Below are 24,525 nucleotides of genomic sequence, written 5' to 3'. Positions count from 1 at the left end.
TCAAATTGCCCTTGATGTTTTTCTCCCTCCCTGTACAGTACTTGAGTACCCCAGAGAGCCAGTCACTACGCTGCGACCTGATTCGTTACATCTGTGGCGTCATCCATCCCTCCAACGAGATCCTGTGCTCCGACATCGTCCCACGCTGGGCTCTCATTGGCTGGCTGCTCATGTCCTGCAAGGTATCGTTGATTGCCAATTTGAAAGTTTTAAGTTGTTTGATCTACCTAAAAAAGTTAAAACAAATGCATGCATCAGTTGCAAATTTTTTTACAGAGGGAGTAAAAAGTAACTACCATACATATCCATATATGGGTATGGCTGTTCCAAACACTGTCTGATTCCCCAGAAAGGTTACTGTAATTCCTGAATTTTTCAATGTACTGTTATGTTCACGTTTTTCACGGTGACGACTGTAACGTGAACATATCATTACCGATAAAAGATAATGCACAGACTTTTTTCATTCTCACTTGCCTCGGCAGTGAACATTTAGTTCTGAGAACAAGTTCAATTTCCTCAGACCGTAAAAATTTGGTACCGTGAAGATAAAGTGAATTACAGTAGCGTAATCATCTCAGAAGGGAACATATTGTTTTTGCTCTATTTCTTTGTCTTTCTCTTCTTTTTCGTAACACAAATAAGGTCAATGACCTTGACCAGATGACCATTACCATGGTTACTGGTATAGTTAACAGACACTCTATAGTGTTGGATTACATTATGTAGCAAGTAGCAGGACAGGGCTGGAGCGGCTGGTCACCATACTGTAGTATGTTAGAGTTAGATAGAATAAAACAGAGCAAGTGTTCATTGTTCTTTACCCGCAGTCCAATGTTGCAGCATCCAACGCCAAACTGTCGCTGTTCTACGATTGGCTGTTCTACCAGCCTGACAAGGACAGCATCATGAATATAGGTTTGTTACACATGTTGCTTTGTACTTTGTAGTATTCATGAGAATCTAAGAACGTTCGCAACAACAACAATAAAGGTAATTGTCAACAAACTGAAAAAATAATTTCACGCTTTAACTTAAGTTAAGCACAACTGAGAAAGTTTCTGACGTCTACAATAAGTCTTAACGTCGTTCCTGACAGAAAAATATGACTTAATGCAAACATTGTTTTCTTTTCTTTTCTAGAACCTGCCATTTTAGTGATGCACCACTCTCTACGCTCCCATCCACACATAACAGCCACACTTCTGGACTTCCTATGTCGGGTAGGTTACAACTTATAGGAGTAGTTTTTTTGGTAACACCTCGGGGATGGAGCCTGTTTGCCATGTTTGATGTATAATGCAGAATTTTCTTGTTCGTTCAGACCCTTGTAGTGCCTAGTGGCAAAGTTTTTTGCTGATCAGTAGCACTGTTTTTTTACTGGAAAGGATCGCTAAGCTTTCTCCTTTAACATGCTCAAGGCACCTCCTCGCACATTGGCCCCCATTTTACGTCACATCCGAAAGATGGGTGCAGCCCAGGGCTCTAGGCAGCGTCCGTTTTTCCGTCAATTGACGGAAATTTGCTGCGTGTGACGGAAAAATTTTAAAACCAATCCGTCAACCATGACGGACAAAAATCCTTGGTGGAAGCTACAGGCAGCTTGGGGACGCTGTACACGGCCGTAAAAGCCACACACTGTTTGTTTTGCTATTGTTATTATTGTTGACGAAGTGTGTCGGCGTCCTTTAGCATACGATAATCTCATTAAAACCCGTTTTTCAAGGTATCAGTTCAGTCTTTTTACTCCTCGGAGAGTGTTTTCGCGATTTTCGCGACAATGGGAATTGGCTGACGGAAAAAAATTTTGACCTGGCTAGAGCCCTGGTGCAGCCCCAACCAAAATGCCATATACCCTGGATTTAACCAGGTTGTCCCAGTTACCAACTAGCTTAACTGTGAGGCTGCTACCAGTTGAGCTACAGGGACATCCCTTAGAGACTTCTACAGTAAAGATATATAACATTCTCCCTGATTCCTAACCCAACCAATCCCGACTGTCAATCACAAAAGTCAAAGTTCAACCAATGACAGCATGGTAATTAACACTTTGACCAATGAGAGAGTGTTACTGACAAAAGACAATGGCTGCTGCATGTATGAAACATCTGTTTCACAGGTCACTTCAGCAAGAAAAGTGTTGATTAAGACTAAAACTGTTTCTTCTTGTCGTCTTGCAGATCATTCCAAACTTCTTCCCCCCTTACGAAGCCCAAGTGAGACAAGGGATTCACACCTCCTTGAGGCAGATCTTGGAGAAAAGGGTTCTACCGTAAGTCAACTTATCATTGTCACCAGTCAAACTATTTTATCATACACCAACCTTTTTTTTGTTATAAGGTAACCTTTTTTTGCTATATTTAGGTTTTGCATGTATCTTTATTTGGACTAACAACAAATTCTTTCCAACTTGTTGTCCGTATATGTAAAACCGAAACATTTACTTTCTCTTACTTCAGCCGCATTGTACTTATCTGGAATACTTTACCTGCAACAATCCGCCAACATATGTTCTCAAACCTTACCATTCCATCTGTTAGGAAATTACTGGTCACTCATTATACATCCCGCGCAGATCACACCTTCTAAGCTGATAATTTTTGTACCTGGACTTCTATTTGCCGCTGCTCTCATTGCTTACTTTCATGATTCACTAGCTATTTTATTCCTAATCGTTATTGAACTTGTTAACTTGTTATTATTCTTTTATTGTATTTAATGTAGTTTTCGATGATAGGCTATTTTTTACATTTATTGCTTGTAGATCTTCTGGGGAGTCGGCCTCGTAGAGAAACTGGATTTCTGTTGCCGGCTCCCCTCAGATTGTACCTGATCTGTGAAGTTTTAATAAATAAATAAGTAAATAAAAATGATGCTACATCACTCCTCAAACAAAATATAATTTTTACAGTACTGGTAAATCTGCCCATACCAGGTCGCTGTCTCCGTTGTTTGACAACCCCAAGCTTGACAAGGACCTGAGAGTCATGATCAGAGACAAGTTTTCTGAGTTCTGTACAACAACCGGTGAGTCATTTTGCCTGGACATCAAATGAATGTAGAATTTGAATGCTATAAATTATAATGATACAAGTCACAAGAATCTGAATTCTATGCCTACTCTTCTTCAAGGTTTAGCATTGTTGACAAATTCTGAGTGAGGCATAAAAGGTTGTATACATTATATAGTGTCATATCATAATTATGTTATTTCTTATCCTGAATTTATCATTAAATGTTATGTGTTTACAAGTTATTCATATCTTAAAGTTGAATATTAGATAGTCACAAGGGCTGCCTCAGTGTTCAAAGTGTTTTGAAGACATTCTTTGAATGCAATGGAACAATCAATAGAAATCCTGCCCAAATCATTTTGCAATATAACAAGTAATTACAATTTACCAGTTTCCATTGTCCGTTCTCCTGAATTTACCACTAAGGTATCTCGGTTGGCTAAATTGGCATTTTGACCTTCCACTGTTTTCTTATTAATGAATTAAGAAAGAATGGAGCCATAACGAATGTTGATAGATGGGCATTAAAGAATTCTAAATCTGATTTTTTGGGGGCCAAATTGATGACGTCATCATTTTTATTACCTCTGATATTATTTTTTCTATCATGACAAAATACAGCACTTTGGTACATACCACAGTAATGAAACTTCGTTTTTCGTTGCATAATGATGCAAGCTACAAACGTATTGTTGCGAAAACTGATATCTACTAACGATCTGTAGTTATTAAGAGTTAGATTTTTTATATCAGATGAAAACAAACATTTTCTAATTCTCCATTCTTTCTTAATTGATATGAAAACAGTGGAAGGTCAAAATGCCAATTTAGCCAACCGAGATACCTTAAGCATTGTCACTGCCATTATCTGCCCGTCCATGGCCCTCCTTCATCTACTTAGAGAAGCTCCTTACCAACAGTTTTTTTTATGTGCATTATTCTTAAACTTAGGTGTTTTCCTTCTCCCATCAATGCATTGATCATTTACCATATACATTGTAGAAGGTGTTGTAATGTTGATTAGAAGTGCAAGGGGGCACTGTTACTATTTCCATCCCTTTAATGATTTTTCTATTCATTGCTCTTTTTACGTCACCATCCACTCTGTTCTTCTGCTTGTGTTTTGTCATAACATTTGTCTCTAACTTGTTAACCTCAGCGACATCAGCAACCAAAGTTCCGGTGGAAGAACCACTACTGGTCAAACCAGAGGTCGTTCTCATCAGTTCTGATAACGACAAGAACAACGACAGAGAGTACGTCGGAGAGGTGGCGTTCAGCGATGACGAAGAGGAGGAAATTGGGGGTAAGATGCAGCTCTACGCAGGAAACTCTGGATAAGAAATGTTCCACAAAACATTATTGTTGTGTTGTTCACCTTGTAGTGCCTAGTGGCACATAGGAAAAAAATATAATTGTCTTTCCTGCTTCAGTCCTGAAAAAACTAGGGTCGGTAGGTAGGGATTATCTTTTTTTCTTGCAGTTTCCTTTAGCCAAAAATTTAGTGAGACATATTACAATACAGTTGAACAAAGTAAACTGAAATGCATGAGGACACTAAGTGTCTTTCAATGTCAAACTTGAATGTTGTGCACAATAGATACATTTATCCTTCATTAGGTAGCTAGGACAAGCAGTGTTTTTATTTCAATAGGAAGCAGGCTGAATGAAAATTCTAACTGGAAACTATGTAACTCCACTGCCCACCCAAAAAAAGGCTAGGGTTGGCAGGTTTTTCTAGGGTAGGTATGGAAACAGGAGCACAACATTTTTTCTAGGTCTGATAGGAACAAGAAGCTGCGAACTGTGAGTCTACTACCAGTTGAGCCACAGGGACATCCATATTGAAAAAGAGGAAAAAAATTGTGTGTAGAAATATCTGTGAAGGACAATGGAAAGCAAGGTTTGCAAATTCATGACGGATTGTTTTTGATCCACTTATAGGCAAGGTACACTGGAAGTTCCGGCCAATCAAAGAAGTGGACGAGTCGACCGTGGACATCTCGGACTCGCTGAGACAACTGGCACGGGACAGCGAACTGCGGGACCTCGTGGTACAACTACAGGCGGACAGGTGCGTACCATCATGTAAATCTTAAAACGTTCACACTGGTTTTAATTTTCTTGGTGACCTCTTACCCATAAATTCATGACCCCACAAATATGCTTTTCTGGATTGTATTTTATTACTACTGTACATGTACTGCAAATTCATTTCGATCGCATACCTAAAATACAGTATAAAAACATGTATCACCGAAAATAATTCTTGTAAAAATGAATGAATTTTAGTTACAGTAACAGCTTACTGTATTCAATACCTCGCCTTCTGATTAATGTACGTAGTTGAGACCTGCATTGCTATACATACTTATAATGTAATCAATGTGTACATTTCTGTTTTCAGTGATATTTCCCAAGACACAGAAGCCCAATGTGAAGTGGTGGACAAAATTGTGGAGACCATCTTACAAATGGTAAGAGGGAAAGAGAACTCTTGCAAGTCATGTACATTTAGAACACAATAGAATATTGTAGACTGTCATAATTGAAAGATAATGCCACAGTAAACTGGTGCACATATTTTGTCAGATAATCTTCAGAACTAGGGGAAAGAGGTTTACCTTCAATGGGGGTACAGTGTTTTTGGTTGTGTACTACAATGTACATGTATGATCAGGCTTTTAGCTAGGATTTTATTTTAGGGAGTCCAAACTTATTGGTGAGTCGCATTAAGTGACTATTGTAGGGGGTCTGGGGGCATCCACCTTCCACGGTGCAGAGTTTTTCACATGATTTTAAGATAAAACAGTGCATTCTAAGGTATCCCAAGAGGCAAAAATACTGTTCCAGGGGTCGCAGTAGAAGACTGTGACCACAGATGACCTGGTTGCATCCCTGGTCAATCAGTATTTCATGCTTGTCAGAGGATTTTCTCCCCAGTATAGGGCGTCCAGGGGCATCAAATTTCTTGTTATTCTAAGAAAAGTGCGTCCAGATGACACGTTGACGCATGCTTGGCTAAGAGCCTGTGTATGATTGTGTGTTTGCACCTATAACTCAAGATGGATTATTTTAGCATGGGGCACATGTAGTTTCTTAGTAGTGTGGTATAATCCATAAACATCTGCCAAGGTCATTGACCTCAATTCGGATCACCCTGGTATCCTAAGACTGTTATAGCATATGATAAGCTGTATACGGCTTGGCTATGGTAGTAAGAAATTCACAAAAACTTTTTCAGGGAGGTACATGTATATGACGTCTTTGTTTTCTTCTTGTTTCTGCAGGAGGATTTTGAGAGTGAAGTTGCCTCGCCTCTCGCTGACTGTCTGTCGGAGCTGTTCAGGAAACAACTGTCGGGGAAGGTTTTACCGGCCGAAGCTACGCAAGAGTGAGCAACTATTATCAATGATTGTTTATTTGTGACATTGTTGATTTTTTTTTTACAATTTACGATTCCTAAAGGTTCATTAGGGCTACCCATATATACATACTATACATGTACATTGTAAATGGTTCTTGTGTTCATAAAAATGAAAAGGAAAGAATACTCTTTGTCTTACATGTGTACAACTCAGAAAGTCTACTATTATTGTATGAAATTGTTAGTGATATGAGTTATGAAAGTTGTTCCGTCTAAACTGAACAACAATAATTTTATTCCAGGTCCATTCTTGAATCAATTGAAAAGCCGGTCTACGTTATCTTTAGGTAAGTGCAGAGATGTTCTCTGTCAGTTTCTTGAAAATACATCATTCAAAGATTTTTAAAGTCAAGGATTTCTTTTAATTTTTATATATCAGCAGTAATGTTTTTAAAGAGATGTGCTAATAAACTTCGTATTAATTTTATATAATTTAGAAAGTTGCTTTCAAGTGCAAATATGATTATTATAATGATACTGTTTACAAGGCCTGTGACTTCCATACGTTTTAATGAAAACTTTTTGGAAAATGCTGTGATTTGATTGGTCAGAAACCTGTGTCAGATGTCGGAGGACTCATACCCAAGCGTGGAAATCCTATACACACTGATGGACAAGTTGTACCAGCGTCAGCCGAGGCTGGGGTACCACTTGCTGTACTATCTGTCTGTCAGGTAAGTTATTGTTATAACCCGAACCCTAATAGGACACCACCTGCTGTACTATCTGTCTGAATTTCACAGAATAGTAACATGAATGTAAGTTCATCTGTGACGTTAGTCAACATTATGTTACAATTTGAAGACTTTATATCCGTGCACAAGATAAAGCACTTACCAACAAACTTTCGATCAGTCCTCTGATCCTTCTCAAGTTGAAATGACCCAAAACCTAAGTCACACCTAAGTCACACTGCCAAGCACCTTTTACCCTTTGCTGACGTCACACTTCCGTTCCGGATGTGTGACTTAGGTGTTGGGTCATTTCAACTTGAGAAGGATCTGAGGACTAATCGAAAGCTTGTCGGTAAGCGCTTTATTTTGTGCACGGATATAAGGTCTTAAATAAATTGTAACAGAATAATAACATTATGTTTTTTTCCAGTTTCTTCCTCTCCTACTTTTTCTACAAATACAATGTAAGGTGATTGACCTTGACCAGATTCTGTCATTTTAGTTGTATTACAGTTACAGGTAGAGTAGCAGCCATTTGTGTTTTTTTATTGCATTATATATAAATTATGTAGCAAATTGCAGGACAGGGCTAGAGGAGCTGGTTACCATAATGTATGAAAAAGTGTCCTTGGAAAGATGACTCCTCACTCCAGGTGTAAAAATGGGGACCTGACTTCAGTTGGGGAGGTAAAAGGTGGTAGAAGGTGAGGGATTGACTCTGCATTCTTATATCGTGCCCTAAACACTGTGGATAACAAACCACTGCCCCTATGTACTCAAAAAGCCTATGGGACTACCTGTACCTTTACTAACAGTTGACTGTAACGATACCTTTAGCACATGATGTAATGGCTTTATATTTCTAAATGATATGTTTATTTTCCAGTAAGGTGACTGAAGACAAGGCCAGAGTGTACGAGGACTTCAGTGACCACACCCAACTCAGAGATCTGGAAACTTGTTTGATGATGGACATTAAGGTTAAACATTCTCAATTCTTACTAAATTTTTTCTTTAACCTTATATTGCACAAGATTATTACTATTATTAAACACCTTATTTCAATAAAATGAATTGTAAGTTTTGTTTATACTGAGATGCAGTTTTGAATTTTTCAAGACATGGTTTTCTTTCAGGTTATGAATCTTTTAATGTATGATGTTTATCAAATGTGCAATTCATCAATGTCACAACTTATTGTTCTTCTTTCCACAGGAATGCCAAGACAATGATATTTCCCTACTGTGTTACCTGGTGCCCTTTGTCTACACACAGGTAAGACTGTCTTTTCAGATTTCAAGAAATCTGTTCTTATCTTAATCTTAAGCTGTAGACTCTGAAAGTAATTGTAAAATTCATTCTCTAATAAGAATTGGAGACAATGCAGTTGAGAATCATACTACAAAATGACAATGTCCATGTGTTCAGTGTTTCATTTTTTGCAGCTATCTCTCTACTGTGATTTCTAATATTTTTGAAGGGCTAGTAAATCACTTAGAACAGATAGACAGCAAGGATAATGAAATATCTTGACTGTGCATTAATTGGTGACTTGACTGATTCTAATGCCAAAGCTAAGTTGCTTTGTACAGAAAATGAGCAGAGTTTCAGAATTGCTCTTTACTGTACCAACTTTCTACAGTGACTGTCTGACTGTGCCTGCCCAATTAAACCCAATTGTGGTCAAACCAGGGCTCTAGCCAGCGTCCGTTTTTTGTGGTTTTCGCGGTTTTCACGACAATGGGAATTGGCTGACGGAAAAAACAATTCGAGCTAGCTAGAGCCCTGGGTCAAACTCTCCTGGCCCTTTTCCCCAGAGCCAGTGTACATGTAGTTAGTCTTAAGTTTAAGCTTGCAGTTGTATATTATCAGTTTGAGCAAAGCTTGACAATTGGTCATATGGAGTAAACACATTGTCCCCTATTTGTCCAGATGGTGTCTCTAACTTGTTAATGCTAAATACTCATTTTCAGTGACTCTTTGAGTTCTTCTTGTTTATACTGGTAAGCTTTTACTTGTTGACTGACAGTGTATAAAATTACTAAATGATAAATACATTTGGCAGCATAGCACTAGTCTAAGACAAAAGGAGGAAAATATTTCTGAAGAAAGTTAATACTGTACCGGCTGGTCCAGTAACTGTAACAATAAAACAGAATAAGGACAGCACAATGGCAGACACGTGCATTGGTTGTAAGAAACTGTGCAGTTTATTTTCGCATCTCTTCAAATGATGTGAAAGTGTCATAAACTGAACCAGCACTGTATGATACACGTGCACATCTACAACTATGTCATTTCTTCATGTTCTTTCTGCTCACAGTATCTAATTTTTTAAAAAGATTAATGGGAATAAACATATCTAACAGCTAAATGTTAGTATCTGGTCAATATTATATAAATTCAGAACCACAGTCAAGTTTAAAACCTATACCAAATCTATATGCACTCATGCAAAGCCATGTAAGAACTAAGGAGTAGACCATAGGAATCAAGCTTTTCTATTAACTGTAACAGTTGTTGTTACATCATAGTACTTCAAAGTAGTGCTTAAAACTCGAAGTTCCAATGTTCAGTTGCAAAAACCATCAGTCAATTTTCATTCTCTGGAATTCAGTAGGTTTATCCAATGTTTACAGAAAATTGATGAATTTTCAAAAGATGACTACAACTAGCAGAGATTTGCAAGGCAATTTGTGCTTCTGTTTGTGTAATCTACATGATTCAGTAGATGTTATCTGAATCATAGGGAATCCTACATTTCAAGCGTCAAATGCAAAACAAAAGAAAAGTATCAGAAGTACAAACTGTAGTTGAAAATTGTACAAATTGTCATTCAGAAAAAGTTTGACTTTGGAATGATTAAATGTTGGTCTGGACAAATGTCAATGTTAAGCTTGCAGCTTTCTCTGAAACTCTTTTGCCTGTTGTCTTGGTTTGTGAACATTATGAATCAAAAGTGGTCAGATAGCACCACTATTGCTGTGCAGCTGTCACTCGCATCTGTAGAGTCACTCTGGATGGTCTCTTGTTACTCTGCTTTTGCAAAAACTGATGGAAACTTCTCCTTGAGGACGTCTTTACTGTATGTAGAAAAAGGAAAATTGATTTCACGTTTACTTAGCTGAGTTTCTAGTCATTTTACTCATGAAAATGAAGCTATTATAATCAGTTGGTGTGTTTGTCTTAGTGTGTGTCTGCAGTTAGTTAAGTATTCTCAGGTGGCAGTAAGCTGTAATTGTAGCATACTTGTTTTGACATCAGAAACAAATACAATTTCAATATACATAAAGTCAATTACTGACCAATCATAATTGATTAGATTGCAAAATTTATTATGCCTATAGTATACTCCATAAGACAGGTACATTGATATACATGAAAGATTGTTTTAAAATTTATATTTCACTCCATACCTTTATAGGAGTGTCGAGTGAAATACATGTTGTTTCTTCTCATATTCCTGGTATTGAAACCAAATATTGGAGTATTGGGGTGCCTTTGACAAAGGACCCTACTGACATTTTTGTCATACATCAAATTGAATTTAGAATTAGTTAATTGTGGATTTATTTTCTGTTTTCAGATCAAATATTATTTTGGCTCCTGTTTCCTGGTATTACCAAATGACAAATCTAGCATTTTGCAAGGGAAAAGAGGGGAGGGCAGTAATGCTGTATTTGCAAAATGTTTCAACTTATTGTCATTTAAAATTGCCTGAACTAAAATCTCTTTATACTTGAATCTATAATACTCATGCTTACATGATAGGAAGTATGTAGTCAACTCGGATGGGAAATGCATGGCCAATGATCCAGGGAGCCACTCCAACTGCTAATCCCGGCAAACCACCAACGTAACAACCAGCAACAGTGGCAGTGCCAAATCCAATCCAAGAGGAATACCTTGGAAGAAAAATGATAGACACTGCAGTAAGGTTATTGCTATCAATGATTCTTTTGTATCCAGTAAATTGTGCTACAGTGGAACGCTGACCCTAGTAAACTTACCAAGCAAGGCTATTGTAGGGTATCCTTCCTGTGCTCACTGGGTATTGCAAACCTTAAGTCAAAATGTGTTTTAATGTATTTTATGTACATAATGTTTTAGTACATTGTAGCACTGCTGTTGGCACAACAATTGTACAGCAGGATCATATTAAACTCCATGTTACATGATTACCTCAATGGTACAAAATTATTGCAGAATCTGATTTTTCAATTCGAGTGCTTGCTTAGCAAAAATGTTGTGCTAAATTTACCTAATAGCATGGGCAACAACTAAGAAAATCAGGCTTTCAAGACTAAAAGAGTCCCTGTCAGTGTTTTAATTGGCCCATCAATTATGTAGAAATCCTAAATAAAAAAAGACTCGCTTATACCAACTGTAATGTGGTTATCTTTCTGACATCATCTTAAAGTTTGTTGAGCAGGTTGACAGTAAAACGAAAAAAATTAGTAAGCTCAGAATCTGGTTTAGTTCACGATGTTTTTTCTCTAAATTTGGACGTGGCTTTCAGTATTTATAACATAACATTACTGTTACAATACTTGCGCGCGTCTTCCTCAGATGCCCCAGCCTGCTTGAAGAGATGATAAGATACAAACTCAGTTACAATAGGAAGCCACTGCAATGGTGAAGTTGCTGCTGCCAGAGCCTGGGCCTCTGCAAGATCAAAACAAAATAAACAAATCCTTATTAAATTTTGTATGTATTGACTAGTAGGTTGATATATCTACAATATCATCGCATAGTATTTTTAAATTAGTACACCAATCAATCATTGTCATTCTCAGTAATAATTTAGCTCTTAATGTCCATGAGTATACAATAAGTAGTGTCATTATTACTACCAAATTCACATAATTCCATGACATATCTTGTTTTATATTATATTTGGCTGGTATTTATGTTCGACATTCGCTATCGCTGTAATGACCAGTTCGTATTTTATGGAATGATCTGGGTTCAATTTGAACTCATGTGCACTGCTGTCGAAAATTCGAACAACTTGAACGAAACTGGCAGATTTTTGTTCTTTTGTTTAAATTGACGAATAAAGTTGCTGACGCAATGTGCATTAATGTCACATCTTTTGCTTTTTCTTGCAATAAATTTAAGATTCATTGGGTTAGCATGATAGAAATAAAATACAGCGCAGAGTATTCCATATCAGCCTCAGTCCCGGCCCTCTCATGAATGGGGCGACACCGAATACCCTAAGTTTGTATTTTGTAAGATACCTTGGATTGATTTTGTCTCTGTGGGAGAGAAATCATTTCTGCATTATTGTTACTACTACTCAAGGCTAATTGGTATTTCTTTGTTGAATGAGTAAATCTAAGTACTATATAGTTATTGCTGATCACTTTACAAAGCTCTTCAGAGTACAGACATATTAATACGTAAAATGTAAATAAGATTTAAATACGATACCTTGTATCAAAGCCTCTTTTGCCAGGAGTTCGATTTTCTCTTTCACAGCCTCTTCTGCTGCCTTTTTCGCATATTCTTTTAGCGCAGTACTTGCTGCGGTTTGGACAAACGTTTCAACCAGCTGACATGTAACAATAAGAGCTTCACTGTTTTAAGCAACTAACAACCATAATAAGATATTGAGAATAAAAAAAAAGACAAATTGTTGGTGACATTCCTTTTGTTTCTTTACATTAATTGTCTCATGTTTCGATTTCACCAGAATGCATTTTATAGCTGCTATCATTTTCTATGACATTCAAGGTTAGATTTCCACCACCTGTGACAATGTCTGGTGTTGGGCTATTTTACATGATATAATAGTTTTTTTTTTGCAAAATCATAAAAATTGGTCTCATACTGAGTAATGTTACACTGACTATTAGATTTTATTTTGTACCAAATTCATTAATCAATATTAATTTTACATATTCTCTTGTGGACAGGTAGCTTCTTATAGCAGCCCCTTTCTGTAACTCAATATCTGTTGGGAACATCCCGAGTTCTACCATCATGCTAGTTTAATCAATGTTAACGTAATATCATTAAATTCCTGTGCACACCGAGAATGTTTTGAAATTTAATGCAGTTCTGAGTTATTTCAACAGGACAATTGTCATTTGAGTGATCTTTGCTCCGGACCTCAAGGGCATATATGTACTATATATAAGCTTGATTAGAATGTGTCGAATGTCAATGGAGCTTGGAGGTGAGCAAGTAATACTGTACTTGTAAGTGCATCAGACCAGACCAAGACCAGGCATTTTTCAGTTTACTTCATTGCTTGTTAGTACAGTGGATTCCAATTATTCGTATTACGCTTTTTTGGATAATTCGGGTAATTGAATAGAATTACGAAATCCCAAACCATTTGCCATTCATTCTATTGTTTAAGACATCGCAGAATTGGATAACCCACCGTCTCAAACTTCGTGTTTTTGGATAGAATTACGTCAAGTTACAATGAATAAAACTGAGAAAATATACCTAAAATGTCACAAAATGAGTCCAATAGTAACCAATAAATCTATGTATGAAGGCATAACATCAAGATAACGACCATAAGGAAGGTAGATTTAATCTCACCCCAGGCCTGCATAAGAAAGGTTCTAGGAATACGCCTGGGAATTACCGCCCTGTTAGTCTAACTTCGGTAGTGTGCAAAATACTCGAAAGCTTTATCAGGGATGCCATAGTGAAACATATGAAACAGAATAATCTCTTTACAGTACACCAACATGGATTTATACCTGGTAGGTCAACAACCACCCAAATGCTGGAATGTATGGATAAATGGACAGAATGGTTAGACAAAGGTCTTCCAATAGATGCAGTGTATCTGGATTTTCGTAAAGCCTTTGATTCGGTGCCTATTCAAAGATTACTAGCAAAAGTGCAAAGCTATGGAATAACGGGCAATATTTTGATGTGGATAAAATCTTTCTTACAAGGAAGAAGACAGAGGGTACAGGTTAATGGCACAAGATCTGAATGGGCTGCAGTAACTAGTGGCGTGCCACAAGGAAGTGTATTGGGGCCTGTCCTTTTTACCCTGTTTGTTAACGATCTACCCGAGACTGTGCAAAGTGAGCTAAAGCTTTTTGCGGATGATACGAAAATTTACCGTCCAGTAGTACAGGTAAATGACTGTACCATCATACAGAATGATCTACATCAATTACAAAGCTGGGCAGCGAACTGGCAACTAAATTTTCACCCAGAGAAATGTTCTGTTATTAGGTTAGGAAAAGGCCATCCTGACTTTGTGTACACTATGAAGGACAAAGAAGCAAGTACATCACTGAACTTTACACAGTCGGAGAAAGACCTGGGTATTATGGTTGATAAGGATCTGAACTTCAGTAGTCATGTAGCTGCAATAACCAACAAAGCCAATCAAGTCGCAGGCCTTATGTGGCGAACCTTTGAATTTGTTGACAAACAAGTATTCCTACTCCTGTATAAATCGCTAATTCGCCCACACCTGGAATACGGGGCTCCAGTGTGGTCACCTTACTCGTGGAAATTGGCTTTCGAGCTTGAACGGGTTCAAAAGAGGGCGACAAAGCGTGTCCCTGGTCTCAAGAACATGACGTACGAGGAGAGACTAAGAGTGCTGGACTTACCAACTCTTGTTTACAGACGTCTTAGGGGGGATTTGATCAACACTTACAAGTTCGTCCATGGAGTTTATGACTTAGAATGCCCTTTTGAGCAGATCAATGAAACCAGAACAAGAGGACACAGTCTACGGTTAAAGAGAAAAACATCAAAAAATGCAAGAAGAGCACACTTCTTCTGTGTTAGGGTGATTCCCTGGTGGAATAACCTACCTGAGTCAGTAGTGGTTTCTCCCAACACAAATTGCTTTAAGGAGAGGCTGGACAGGCTTATGCGGAAACACAGAGTTTACTTCGACTACCGTGCTCTAGACAACCCCCACAAACTGGAAATGACTGTGACATAGAAGCAAAGAGCGGCCTAAACTGGAACTGGTCGTTCCTACGTGGCCGAAGAAACTCTACTCTACTCTACTCATCGAAAATCTCGCCGATAGCGTGGTGCGCGCGCCATTTTGGGCGCCATGTTGTTCACAGGTTGCCGCAAGGCATGACGGACGACGGGGATATTGTAAATAAAAATAAGACGTTTGTGATAACTTCTGAGTGTGTGTGTGTTATGTGTGCGTATTGGTTTTCAAACTACACCCCCCCACCCCAACCCACGCCGCTGAAGCTCAGGTCACACAGGCAACTTCGGTCTCTAGAATAGGCCGGATAATTGGATAAAATGCTCGGACAAATTGGTGATACAATTAAGCGGAATCCACTGTAGTACATAAAACATATTATGACTTGTATGAAACAACATTGAAATACACCTACCTTGACACCCAGCATGTGCCCTGCGGCTGTATTGAAGACGCACGTCTCACATTCATGATTGTGATGTTTTGCAGACTTGCAATCCTCACACCAACGCATGTCTTAAAAGATTATGAAACAGCAGCTGTAACAGCATGCATAGCCCAGTACACAGATACTTACAGCAAAGACAGCAAGCCTTAGTGACTTTTTTATGGTCAACTACAGTGCATATTACAAATAAGGGATAACAGAATAAACCTTGAAATGCCAAAGTTTACAATACCTATCAAAGTATAAAAAGAAAAGTTACACGATGTGCTCAAATGATGCATGCAATAAAGACAAAGGATTTGTTATCTTCAAGCAGATAATATAGCCACAATTTCTGACTGCCCAGTGGTTGCTGGCACCCAAGTCTTCAGAAAAATGGGCAGCCAGAAAACTTGTGTCTGGAGGCTTAAAAACCAATCGAACGTAGATCCCAACAACTCTAAACTATACAAGAACAGCGAGACCATGGGCCCATAGTAGACTCAGACTGACACGTAGTATTTTGTAGAAGCAGAACGCTTGACTCACACTTGTGAAAGGTACATGCAACTGATTAGTGTAATTTACCTGCGTATGTAGACCAGGACAAACAATGTCTGCAATGTCAGGACTACAGTGCCGTCTGAAGATTTCCCTTTCAGGTTAGAGACTTAACTAAAGATTATTTTGTTTGGGGAGGTCATATAGATGAATCAATGGGGCGAGTTTGATTAAAACGTCACAAATATGTGGGTTTTAAGTTTGAAACGTAAGATTTTACAGCATTTCCAGTCACCCAGCTTTTGTATTGTGAAGTGTCCCATGCCATTCTTTCAACATAGGTACTAGACTAATTTTAAAATTATACTATTACAGTATTCATAAAATGAGTCCCCTACTGTAGACTAGTTAATGGTCATTTCCTGTTTCTCAGAAGGGGTTGTTATGAAGAGCTTGCGTCACACACCGAAACCTGCCCAGGCTTGTATCGTGCCTGAGGGCTAAAATCAACAACGAGTCAACCATCAATAAGTCCAAAAGTCCAAAGATTTGACCTTTGTTCAAACATTGTCAAAAGCTGTGGGCTGTGAAATTGCAGGAGCTTTTCAAGTGACAGGAAAAAATACTTCATTTTCCTGCACTTTTATCTTCTTCCCCTGCCATTTGCACAATGAAGAAATGTAATAAAATGCAAATTTTGGTACCATGGCATAGCAAGAAATTGTTAAAGAAGGCTTGTGTTCAAAAAGGTCCAGTTTGTCCCATTTTGCCCAGACTGGCGTATAAGATGTTGAGCAGTCCAGAGGTTCTCTTACATCATGACCTTCCCCCACCTGTTTAGTAACCAAATTAACCGACTTCTTATTGTAGGAAACAAGTATTCATTCAAATGCGACAAACGTTATCCTCTGTTTACCTATAACTGTTTTCGCCACCCTGCTACTGTTTGCCTCAACAAGGCTTGTATGAAAATCCATACCCCATATGTATGTTAGACTGTATTGTACAATTCACTACAGGCTAGCATGAGAGCTAGCTACCAGTAGTGGCTGCTCTTAATAAAAGGGTTTAGAGAAAATTTTAGACACTACCAACTTAAAGGTTAAGATGCATTTTGGAAAATGTGTTACCTTAAGTGTCCCAAAAACCCATGCATTGTTTTTTTTTGTGGTATATTTCCCTGAAAGATCACAAAAATCTGTGTCTAGCGATGGCAATGTGAGGAGAAATTCAACACATGTAGCTATCATGTTAACGTTCATACCTAAGTTGCTATTTTGCCAAGTTCATCTTCATTACACTAAGGATAAACATGTTTTAATGATTGATGTGTGAGTGTTGGTCAGCACCAAGGACAAATCTGTTTTAATGTTGTGAATGTTGGTCAGCACCAAGGAAAAACCTGCTTATTGTGTGAATATGTATTTCATGTTCTTATCAATTGTTACTCTAATGTAAATGAGATTATAAGAACAAGACAACTCACAAATCAATAATTATGTTAAATGTAAGAAAACTGCAAGCAAATGTCACCTCTCCAACTTTTCCTTGAGACCAAATCATTTTGATTTCTTCGTTGTCTAATCTACAGATTTTTTTCTGATTGAAATAAACTTACAATTATGTACCATTTAGCAAATGCCCATATTTTGGCATCAACAGTAACTGTTGAAGAAAGTCAAAGTCTTCCTAGTTGTTACTTTTTTTGTCATTTAACGATGCGTTTACTTAGAAGTACGATAGATAGACCAAGATTGCCAATGATTGTACACCAAACACCAATCTTTCCTCCCTGGATACGAATAATGCACAGTAATTGTGGAACAATACAGGAACAATACAGTTACAGTAGTGTATAACTATAATGTAGAATCATACTTTCACTGATTGATTTATCTTGAAGCATGGTGTACCATGTAATGATTTAAAGTTTCTTTTACCACACCCAATTTTCTCGATGCTTATACAAGTCAAGTCAAAGTTTATTGCATATATACAGTCATGTAGGGTTTGGCTTGAGCTTTGGATCAAAGTAGTCATAAGGCTGAAAACGCTGCATTTGGTTTTCAAGTTCAATTTTGCTGCTGACAACAGCTAGATCTGCTTGAACCTGTAGAAGACACATTTTAGAAACACATTCAATATTTTCGTTGAAACTTTAATCTCACTGTTAAAGGTCTATTCAACTGTTTGGAAATTAAGATAATATTTTAATTAAATAATAGTTAACTTAAAATCCAATAGAATGTTTTGTGATGCGTGCCGTTTACGTTTCTAGGCTAAATGCGTTAATTCACCTTTTAGAAGATTGTTATCAATGCCTACATTTTTGACCACAAGTTACACACCAAATCCATTACTTAATATATATCATACTAGAATCCACAATTATCATATATCAGATGTAAAAAAAAAGTTTCCATAATAGTCAACTATGACCAGCCAGTGCTCGAAATACTTTTTTCAGCCTTGTTGCCCAGGCGCCTGGCTGCCATCAACTTTTCAGGTTGCCCCACTTCCAAGTTATTACTTTCTTCAAATTAGCTACTTATCCATTATCTTTTCTTCCAGTAATGGTCTTCCCAATTCGCTTCTGTAAAGCTTATGCATGTAGGTGGGGGGAAAGCGATGTTCCAAATGCAAAATTTCAGGTTGTGCAGTGTGCAACCTGGGTTTGAAGTTAAGTTGCACCAAGCAAAATGTGGTTGCAATTGCAAGTGGGCAAGTGGGTATTTCGAGCACTGCCAGCAAACTTTAAGGCAAAAAGTGTAACAGTTAATATGCTTTGTGTAATAACTCATTGATTGTGTTTACTGATTCTCTTCCATTGTTTTCTAGTTCCCCAATGTCTCTGTCGGAAACACAGAACTTCTGAACCTAATTGTTGCAGTCATCGATCCAGCTCAGGTCAGTAGTCAACTGCACATTAAGCACACTGTTTAGAACAAAAGAAGAAGAAAAGTAGCACATAGTACTAACTTATAGATTTTATAGTATAATGCCAATGATAGCCAAGTGGCTAGTCTAGCTAACAAGAGATCAAGGGGTTTTATTCCTGGCATTCCTGATAAAAAAGAGAATAATTTTTGGTGAATATTTTGTTGATCAATTCTTTTTGTATTGATGTCTTTTTTCAGTTACAAGAGCTGGTATTCCAAGTCATGCTGGGGAACCTGACTACATTTAGAAAAGAGTCTGTGGCAAATGTTCTTTGTAAGTACTGTTTGTATGTTAAAGTAAGCTCAAGATCTTTTCAATGGATTTGTATGCATTTTGGTGTGTAGATGGTTATTGAGGTCCCAGAGAAACCTGGCAACTTTGAGCCCCCTAGCTGTATTTGCAGGTGCTGCAGCATTACAAGCTGACACCACCCTGAAAGTAGTGTAGTACAGTCCACATGCAGACAGCTGGTCTGCACTACAAGAGGACGTCAATGACCTCAAATTGGGACACCTGGATAGTTTGAAACTTGCTGAGCATCAAATGTTATGATGCATGATAAGGCTAGGGTTGTGGTATAAGGAATTTATTTTAAAAAACTGTGTGTCTGACCCTCTTACGTGTTACGATACCTGTTACATTTTGCTCAGAGTATGTTACTGGTTAGATAAAAAAGTGAAGTGTAAAGAACGGAAGAGCTTCTGACAGGAGTGCTGCTTCTTGCCACTATATGTAGCCAAAGTACTAGGTTGATGACTACCAACCTGATCAAATCATTTTTGGACAAACATTTGTCTAACATTTTATATGGCTGATATTCCAGTGTCGAGTCTGAACTGGGAGAGTTTTGAGCAGTACGCCGTCTGGCAGCTGTTTTTGGCACATGACATCCCTGTAGAGGCTGTACTTCCTATCCTACAGAAGGCTAACTATAAAGGTGGGTAGGGCAGGAGGCAAAGTATGTTAAACATAAAATTCCTGTACTCGTAGTAGCATGTGTAGTCCAGTGGTTATTGGCCCTGCCTCTAGTTTGATTCCGGCTGTGTCGCTCGCCCGACATGCACGCTACTGGAAAGGGTTGCAGTCGTAAGGACGGGATGGTAAACCGTGGTCCACTGTTCATTGTGCTTGTCAAAAAAAGCTGGGGGAATTTTCCCTGATACAATAACCTGTAAATACTGTACATATATACCGTCTGTCCTCTATGTCACGACCAGTGGAAGACTAGCTCTGCAGTGATCTTAAACTGGATTGAGACCACATTCCTTTTTCTTTTATTTCCAAGCCAGTCTGACAGAGGCATGTTGTACAATCATGTATTTGTGGCTTTCTGAGTCTTATGATTATAGTAAATGGCAAAATCATGTATTGTTTTATTCATTGTAAATTATGATTTGCATGAAACGTTCTGAACAAGCAAATTGGAATGAAAAGAAATAAAACTACACCATTCAGGATACATATTTACATGCAATAGTACACTACAATGAAATTTAATGCTTTACTGGTTTTTTCAGACCATTCAGAGGCCCTGACCAACACTTTATTAATGCTGAAAGTAGAAAGGTGAGTTTGCAGTTACATCACACTGAGTTATCCTTTATTGTAATACAATAAAGGTCTTAAAACTGCTCTAACTTGATGATAAAAATATGAAGTCGTCTATAAGAATAATACAATGTAGTTTTCAATGCAGAATCTGCTTTTGATGATCAGATGCAGATAAAGATTATGAAAACACATTTTCTTAACACAAATCATATTTTCTGCATTAGTGCTGAAAACTACTGATTTTTTTCACTGTTAAAGGATGTTTTCGCTGTGTTTTTGGATTCTCATGTGTTACTGTCACATACACTGTAAATACATATTCATGGTGTAATTACTTTTCAATAGAGGGGCTACAGCAAAAACTTTGCAAAGAAAATCACCCCAAATGTTTTTGAATTCGCTTGATCTACGATGTACTAATATATAAAAATGATATTCGCAGACCAACGTTGGAGATGGTACGGTACGTGATGATTCGCGACTGCAGCGAGCAGGACCACTTCACCACGTGTATCCTGCGCCAGTGGTCGCTGGACCATGAGGAGAGGCTGGCAGACCTGGTCAAGTCCATGGTCTTCAAGTTCAGCAGCAGTACCCCCACCAGGAAGAGCAAAAGGTGCGACACTTGAGTTGGGCACTTGCACCTTTCATTTACCTCTGAGTCAGTGAAAACAAAGTATTATAGCCAATTGGCTTGTTTGTTTGTGAGTCCTGGTGTGTGTCCACAGTTATGAAGCCTGCCGGATGTAAAGCAGAAATTTTGTAATTGGATACTCACAGAAGTAAAAGGATACCTGGTTTGGCCCTGATTCAATGTTGTAGACAATCATATGATTTGCATTAGGAATGTGCATTTAGAGCTTCCGTGAACGATTGCACTTTTTTAAATTGTGATTATGAACAGTTGTACTACATGTACTTCCTAAGTGTAGAAGAAATATCAAAAAGAAAGAAATTACATCTATTCCCTAAGACAAGCTTGAGATTTAACACTGGGAATTTGAATCTCGGTCAAAACATACAAAATATGAAGTAAAAATCTAGAAATGTGTGGTTAATAGTTTTGTTTCACAGCCAGTGTCTCATTGGTTTAACCACAGATTGCCATGCTATCATTGGTTGAACTGGTATTGTGATGGACAATCAGGATCAGTCCATTGTGGAAGACAAAAGTAGGTCTATAACACTGCAATACATATTGTAAGTACATGTACATGAATCTGAGTCACACTGGAAATGACAATTTTATGCTAAGAAAGTTTTTTTTTTCATTTTCAGAAGTACGAGTAGTCGCCAGCCGACCCCGACGACCCACCAGGTACTTGGACACCTGGATAACCTGCGGCAGGTGTGCACACCAAGACAGACATGTGAGTCCTACCTCTAACATGTACAGTGTGTATTGTGCATTCGTTTAAGAGTTCACTTCAAATTAGGGCAAATAGCCCTTTTGAATGGTAAAAAAAAATTCCAAACTTGCAGCGACATTTTGCAAACATGTTAGCATTCAGGAAAATGCATTACAATTTTCTTGTTGGCAACATGGGATGATTTTCGTTCTTGTTTCTATAAAATAATCCCTACTGGTGTTGTTGATTGTGAGGAATTCTATGCAATAGGCTTGTGGCTACCACAATGAAGCACTGTACTGTTCAAACATGCTTTTGTTGTCATCTAAGATTAATCATTATTTAAACTAGTAGTCCAGGTACAGATACCGGACCTGTACCTAAACCTGTGTACCTGAAATTTATTAAGGTACACAGCTCTATCACAGAATATCTTATCTTAATGATTTTCCTCTTGTTTGTGTTCCAGTTTTTGGCCAGGAAGCCCTCCTACAGGCCCTCCAACACATCCAGCAGAGCTGTAGCGACATGCTGAAAACTAAGTAAGTTGGGAAATAGTGAAGAAGATCAACTTGTTGTTAAAATAGGCTTATAGATAACATGTCTATCTATAAGATAAACATGTCGATACCAAAGTTTTTACTGCTGTTATTACAAGTATTCTTTTTGCAATTCTTTTTGCAATATACATATCATTTTAACCTATGTAAAGGAGGTTAACCTTAAATAGGGGTACTGTTTTTGGTTGTGTTTGTGTGTTCACACCTCTGTCCAGGACCAATGACAGACCTGTTCTCATGTTCAGGTAGTGTTCAGCACCAAGGACAGACCTGTTTTTTGTGTGGGCAGTGTTTAGCACCAAGGACAGACCTTTTGTTATGTATGGTTAGCATTCAGCACCAAGTACCAGACCTGTTCTTTTGTGTGGGTATTGTTCAGCACCAAGGACAGACATGCTCCCATGTGTGAGTAGTATTCAGCACCAAGGACAGACCTGATCTAATATATGAGTAGTGTCCCTGTTGTTCATTGGGTCCTATTTAATGTTACAGGTACAGTGATCTGTTTGCCCTGGCAGAAGATTTTGAGGATTCCACCCGACCGACCAGACAGAAGACCAGGAAAGTCTCCAACACCAGTCCAAAACCCACTAAGAGAACAGCTCCGAGGGAACCAGACTCTTCTTCAGAGAGTGAGACGGTAAGTGCCTGTATCTTCGATGAAGTGTACAAAATGTACTAGGTGGCAAAATGGCCTTATATTTAGGGTTGTTGGTAAAGGTACTGGTTCTCCCATAGCCTTTTTGAGGCTGTAGGCGCAGTGGGTTGTTATCTGGTGTGTCTAGGGCACAGCACTGGAAGGTGGAGCCCATCTCTCTCCTTCCACTGTCTTTTACCTCCCCCAACCGAAGTCAGGTGCCTATGTTTACACCTGGGTGGAGTGAAGAAAGTTATATAAAGTGAAGTGCCTTTTCCAAGGACACGTCATCTATTGGCCATTAGACGTTACCAGACAGGCCAGTGTTCTTAGAATGTAAAGGTTTTGAGTTCGAATCCATTGCAGGTTGAATTTTCGTGCCCTTGGGAAAAGCACTTTGCACTCGACCCAGGTGAAAAATGAGTACCAGGTTTTAGTTAGGTACGTCCTCTCGGATGGAAAGCGAAGCCAGAGGTCCCGTGTTTTAGAACAGCCACACCTCGAGCACGTTAAAGATCCCACCAAATGTAGATTGAAAAGCGTAGGGGTCCATCCATGTATGAGTGGAGCAAACCTAACAGTCTGGTCTTTTGCAGATTGTACCTACTGTATAGAACTGGTGTCTTGTGCCAAAAGAAAGTTCCAGTTAAGCCAAACCAAGTTTTCACTCATAGATTTCACCTATTATTAGGGGTGGGTACCGGTACAGAAAATTCAGGTCCAGGTCCAAAGGATCAGGTCCAGGTCCGGTACCCAGCCCTACCTATTATCATATATTGTGACAACTTTTATGCACTATACAATCATATACTATGATACCATGCCAATATACAGTTGATCTGTTGCTTACAAAATACATGTCTTTTGATCCTTTTAAACAGGAGGAAGTCAGATCCAAACCTCCCAAGAAGAAAAAGAAGTCTTCAGCCACAGTAGCATCAGACAGCGATTGATTAAATAATCTCTTTTTGCTATCCCACTTCTTCTAAACTTTCCAAAATATTTGATGTCATCATTCTTCTCAAACCAGCAAAACGAGAATAGGGCCTTTATTGTTAAACTCATCAACATTTGTATGGAGAAAACCGTATATATTGTACATACCGGTTGTGTATATGTTACTTTTTGATACTGATACCTTTGTGAAGGCCATGTAGATAGATGTAGGACGATTTCACTAATGTGTAACATTGTATGGTTGAAATCTTCATTGTACAAATAGGAAATTAAAATAAAGATGTAGTACCAGACTAAAAATCCTGCATTTGTATATTTGGTGTTTAATTTGGGGAATTCATTATATCAAGTCAAAGTGGTGAATCAGAATATTTCCATTTATATTGAGAAGGGTTGCACATCACATCTACAATAAAGACATCTTCCAGAAAATAGCTAGTTCCACTAGTCTTGGTCAAACAAAGACACATAGACATACAGAATGAAGATGCATATTTGAAAACATGGACTTAAAACTGAAACAGACACGTCAATGCAAGTGAT

General features: G+C 38.2%; 1 protein-coding gene across 1 annotated transcript in view; it reads left to right on the top strand.

The window, feature by feature from the left end:
• LOC118413315 (integrator complex subunit 3-like) overlaps positions 1-24,275 on the top strand; it is a 30,980-nt gene extending 6,705 nt beyond the window's left edge. The window contains exons 11-32 of the mRNA XM_035816623.1: positions 39-182; positions 831-918; positions 1,144-1,223; positions 2,181-2,272; positions 2,936-3,027; positions 4,174-4,320; positions 4,959-5,088; positions 5,422-5,491; positions 6,305-6,408; positions 6,684-6,728; positions 6,993-7,115; positions 8,002-8,095; positions 8,331-8,390; positions 18,827-18,895; positions 19,126-19,201; positions 19,752-19,865; positions 20,446-20,494; positions 20,922-21,095; positions 21,758-21,849; positions 22,298-22,370; positions 22,881-23,028; positions 23,907-24,275. Coding sequence (XP_035672516.1) covers positions 39-182; positions 831-918; positions 1,144-1,223; positions 2,181-2,272; positions 2,936-3,027; positions 4,174-4,320; positions 4,959-5,088; positions 5,422-5,491; positions 6,305-6,408; positions 6,684-6,728; positions 6,993-7,115; positions 8,002-8,095; positions 8,331-8,390; positions 18,827-18,895; positions 19,126-19,201; positions 19,752-19,865; positions 20,446-20,494; positions 20,922-21,095; positions 21,758-21,849; positions 22,298-22,370; positions 22,881-23,028; positions 23,907-23,978 — 2,136 coding nt within the window. The 3' untranslated portion in view covers positions 23,979-24,275. The remainder of the gene's footprint in view (positions 1-38; positions 183-830; positions 919-1,143; positions 1,224-2,180; positions 2,273-2,935; positions 3,028-4,173; positions 4,321-4,958; positions 5,089-5,421; positions 5,492-6,304; positions 6,409-6,683; positions 6,729-6,992; positions 7,116-8,001; positions 8,096-8,330; positions 8,391-18,826; positions 18,896-19,125; positions 19,202-19,751; positions 19,866-20,445; positions 20,495-20,921; positions 21,096-21,757; positions 21,850-22,297; positions 22,371-22,880; positions 23,029-23,906) is intronic.
• The last annotated feature ends 250 nt before the right edge of the window (positions 24,276-24,525 follow it).

The sequence above is a fragment of the Branchiostoma floridae genome, chromosome 4 (assembly GCF_000003815.2).
Source record: "Branchiostoma floridae strain S238N-H82 chromosome 4, Bfl_VNyyK, whole genome shotgun sequence".
NCBI lineage: Eukaryota > Metazoa > Chordata > Leptocardii > Amphioxiformes > Branchiostomatidae > Branchiostoma > Branchiostoma floridae.
The sequence above is the reverse complement of the archived record's forward strand: the minus strand, read 5'-3'. Positions and strand labels throughout refer to the sequence as shown.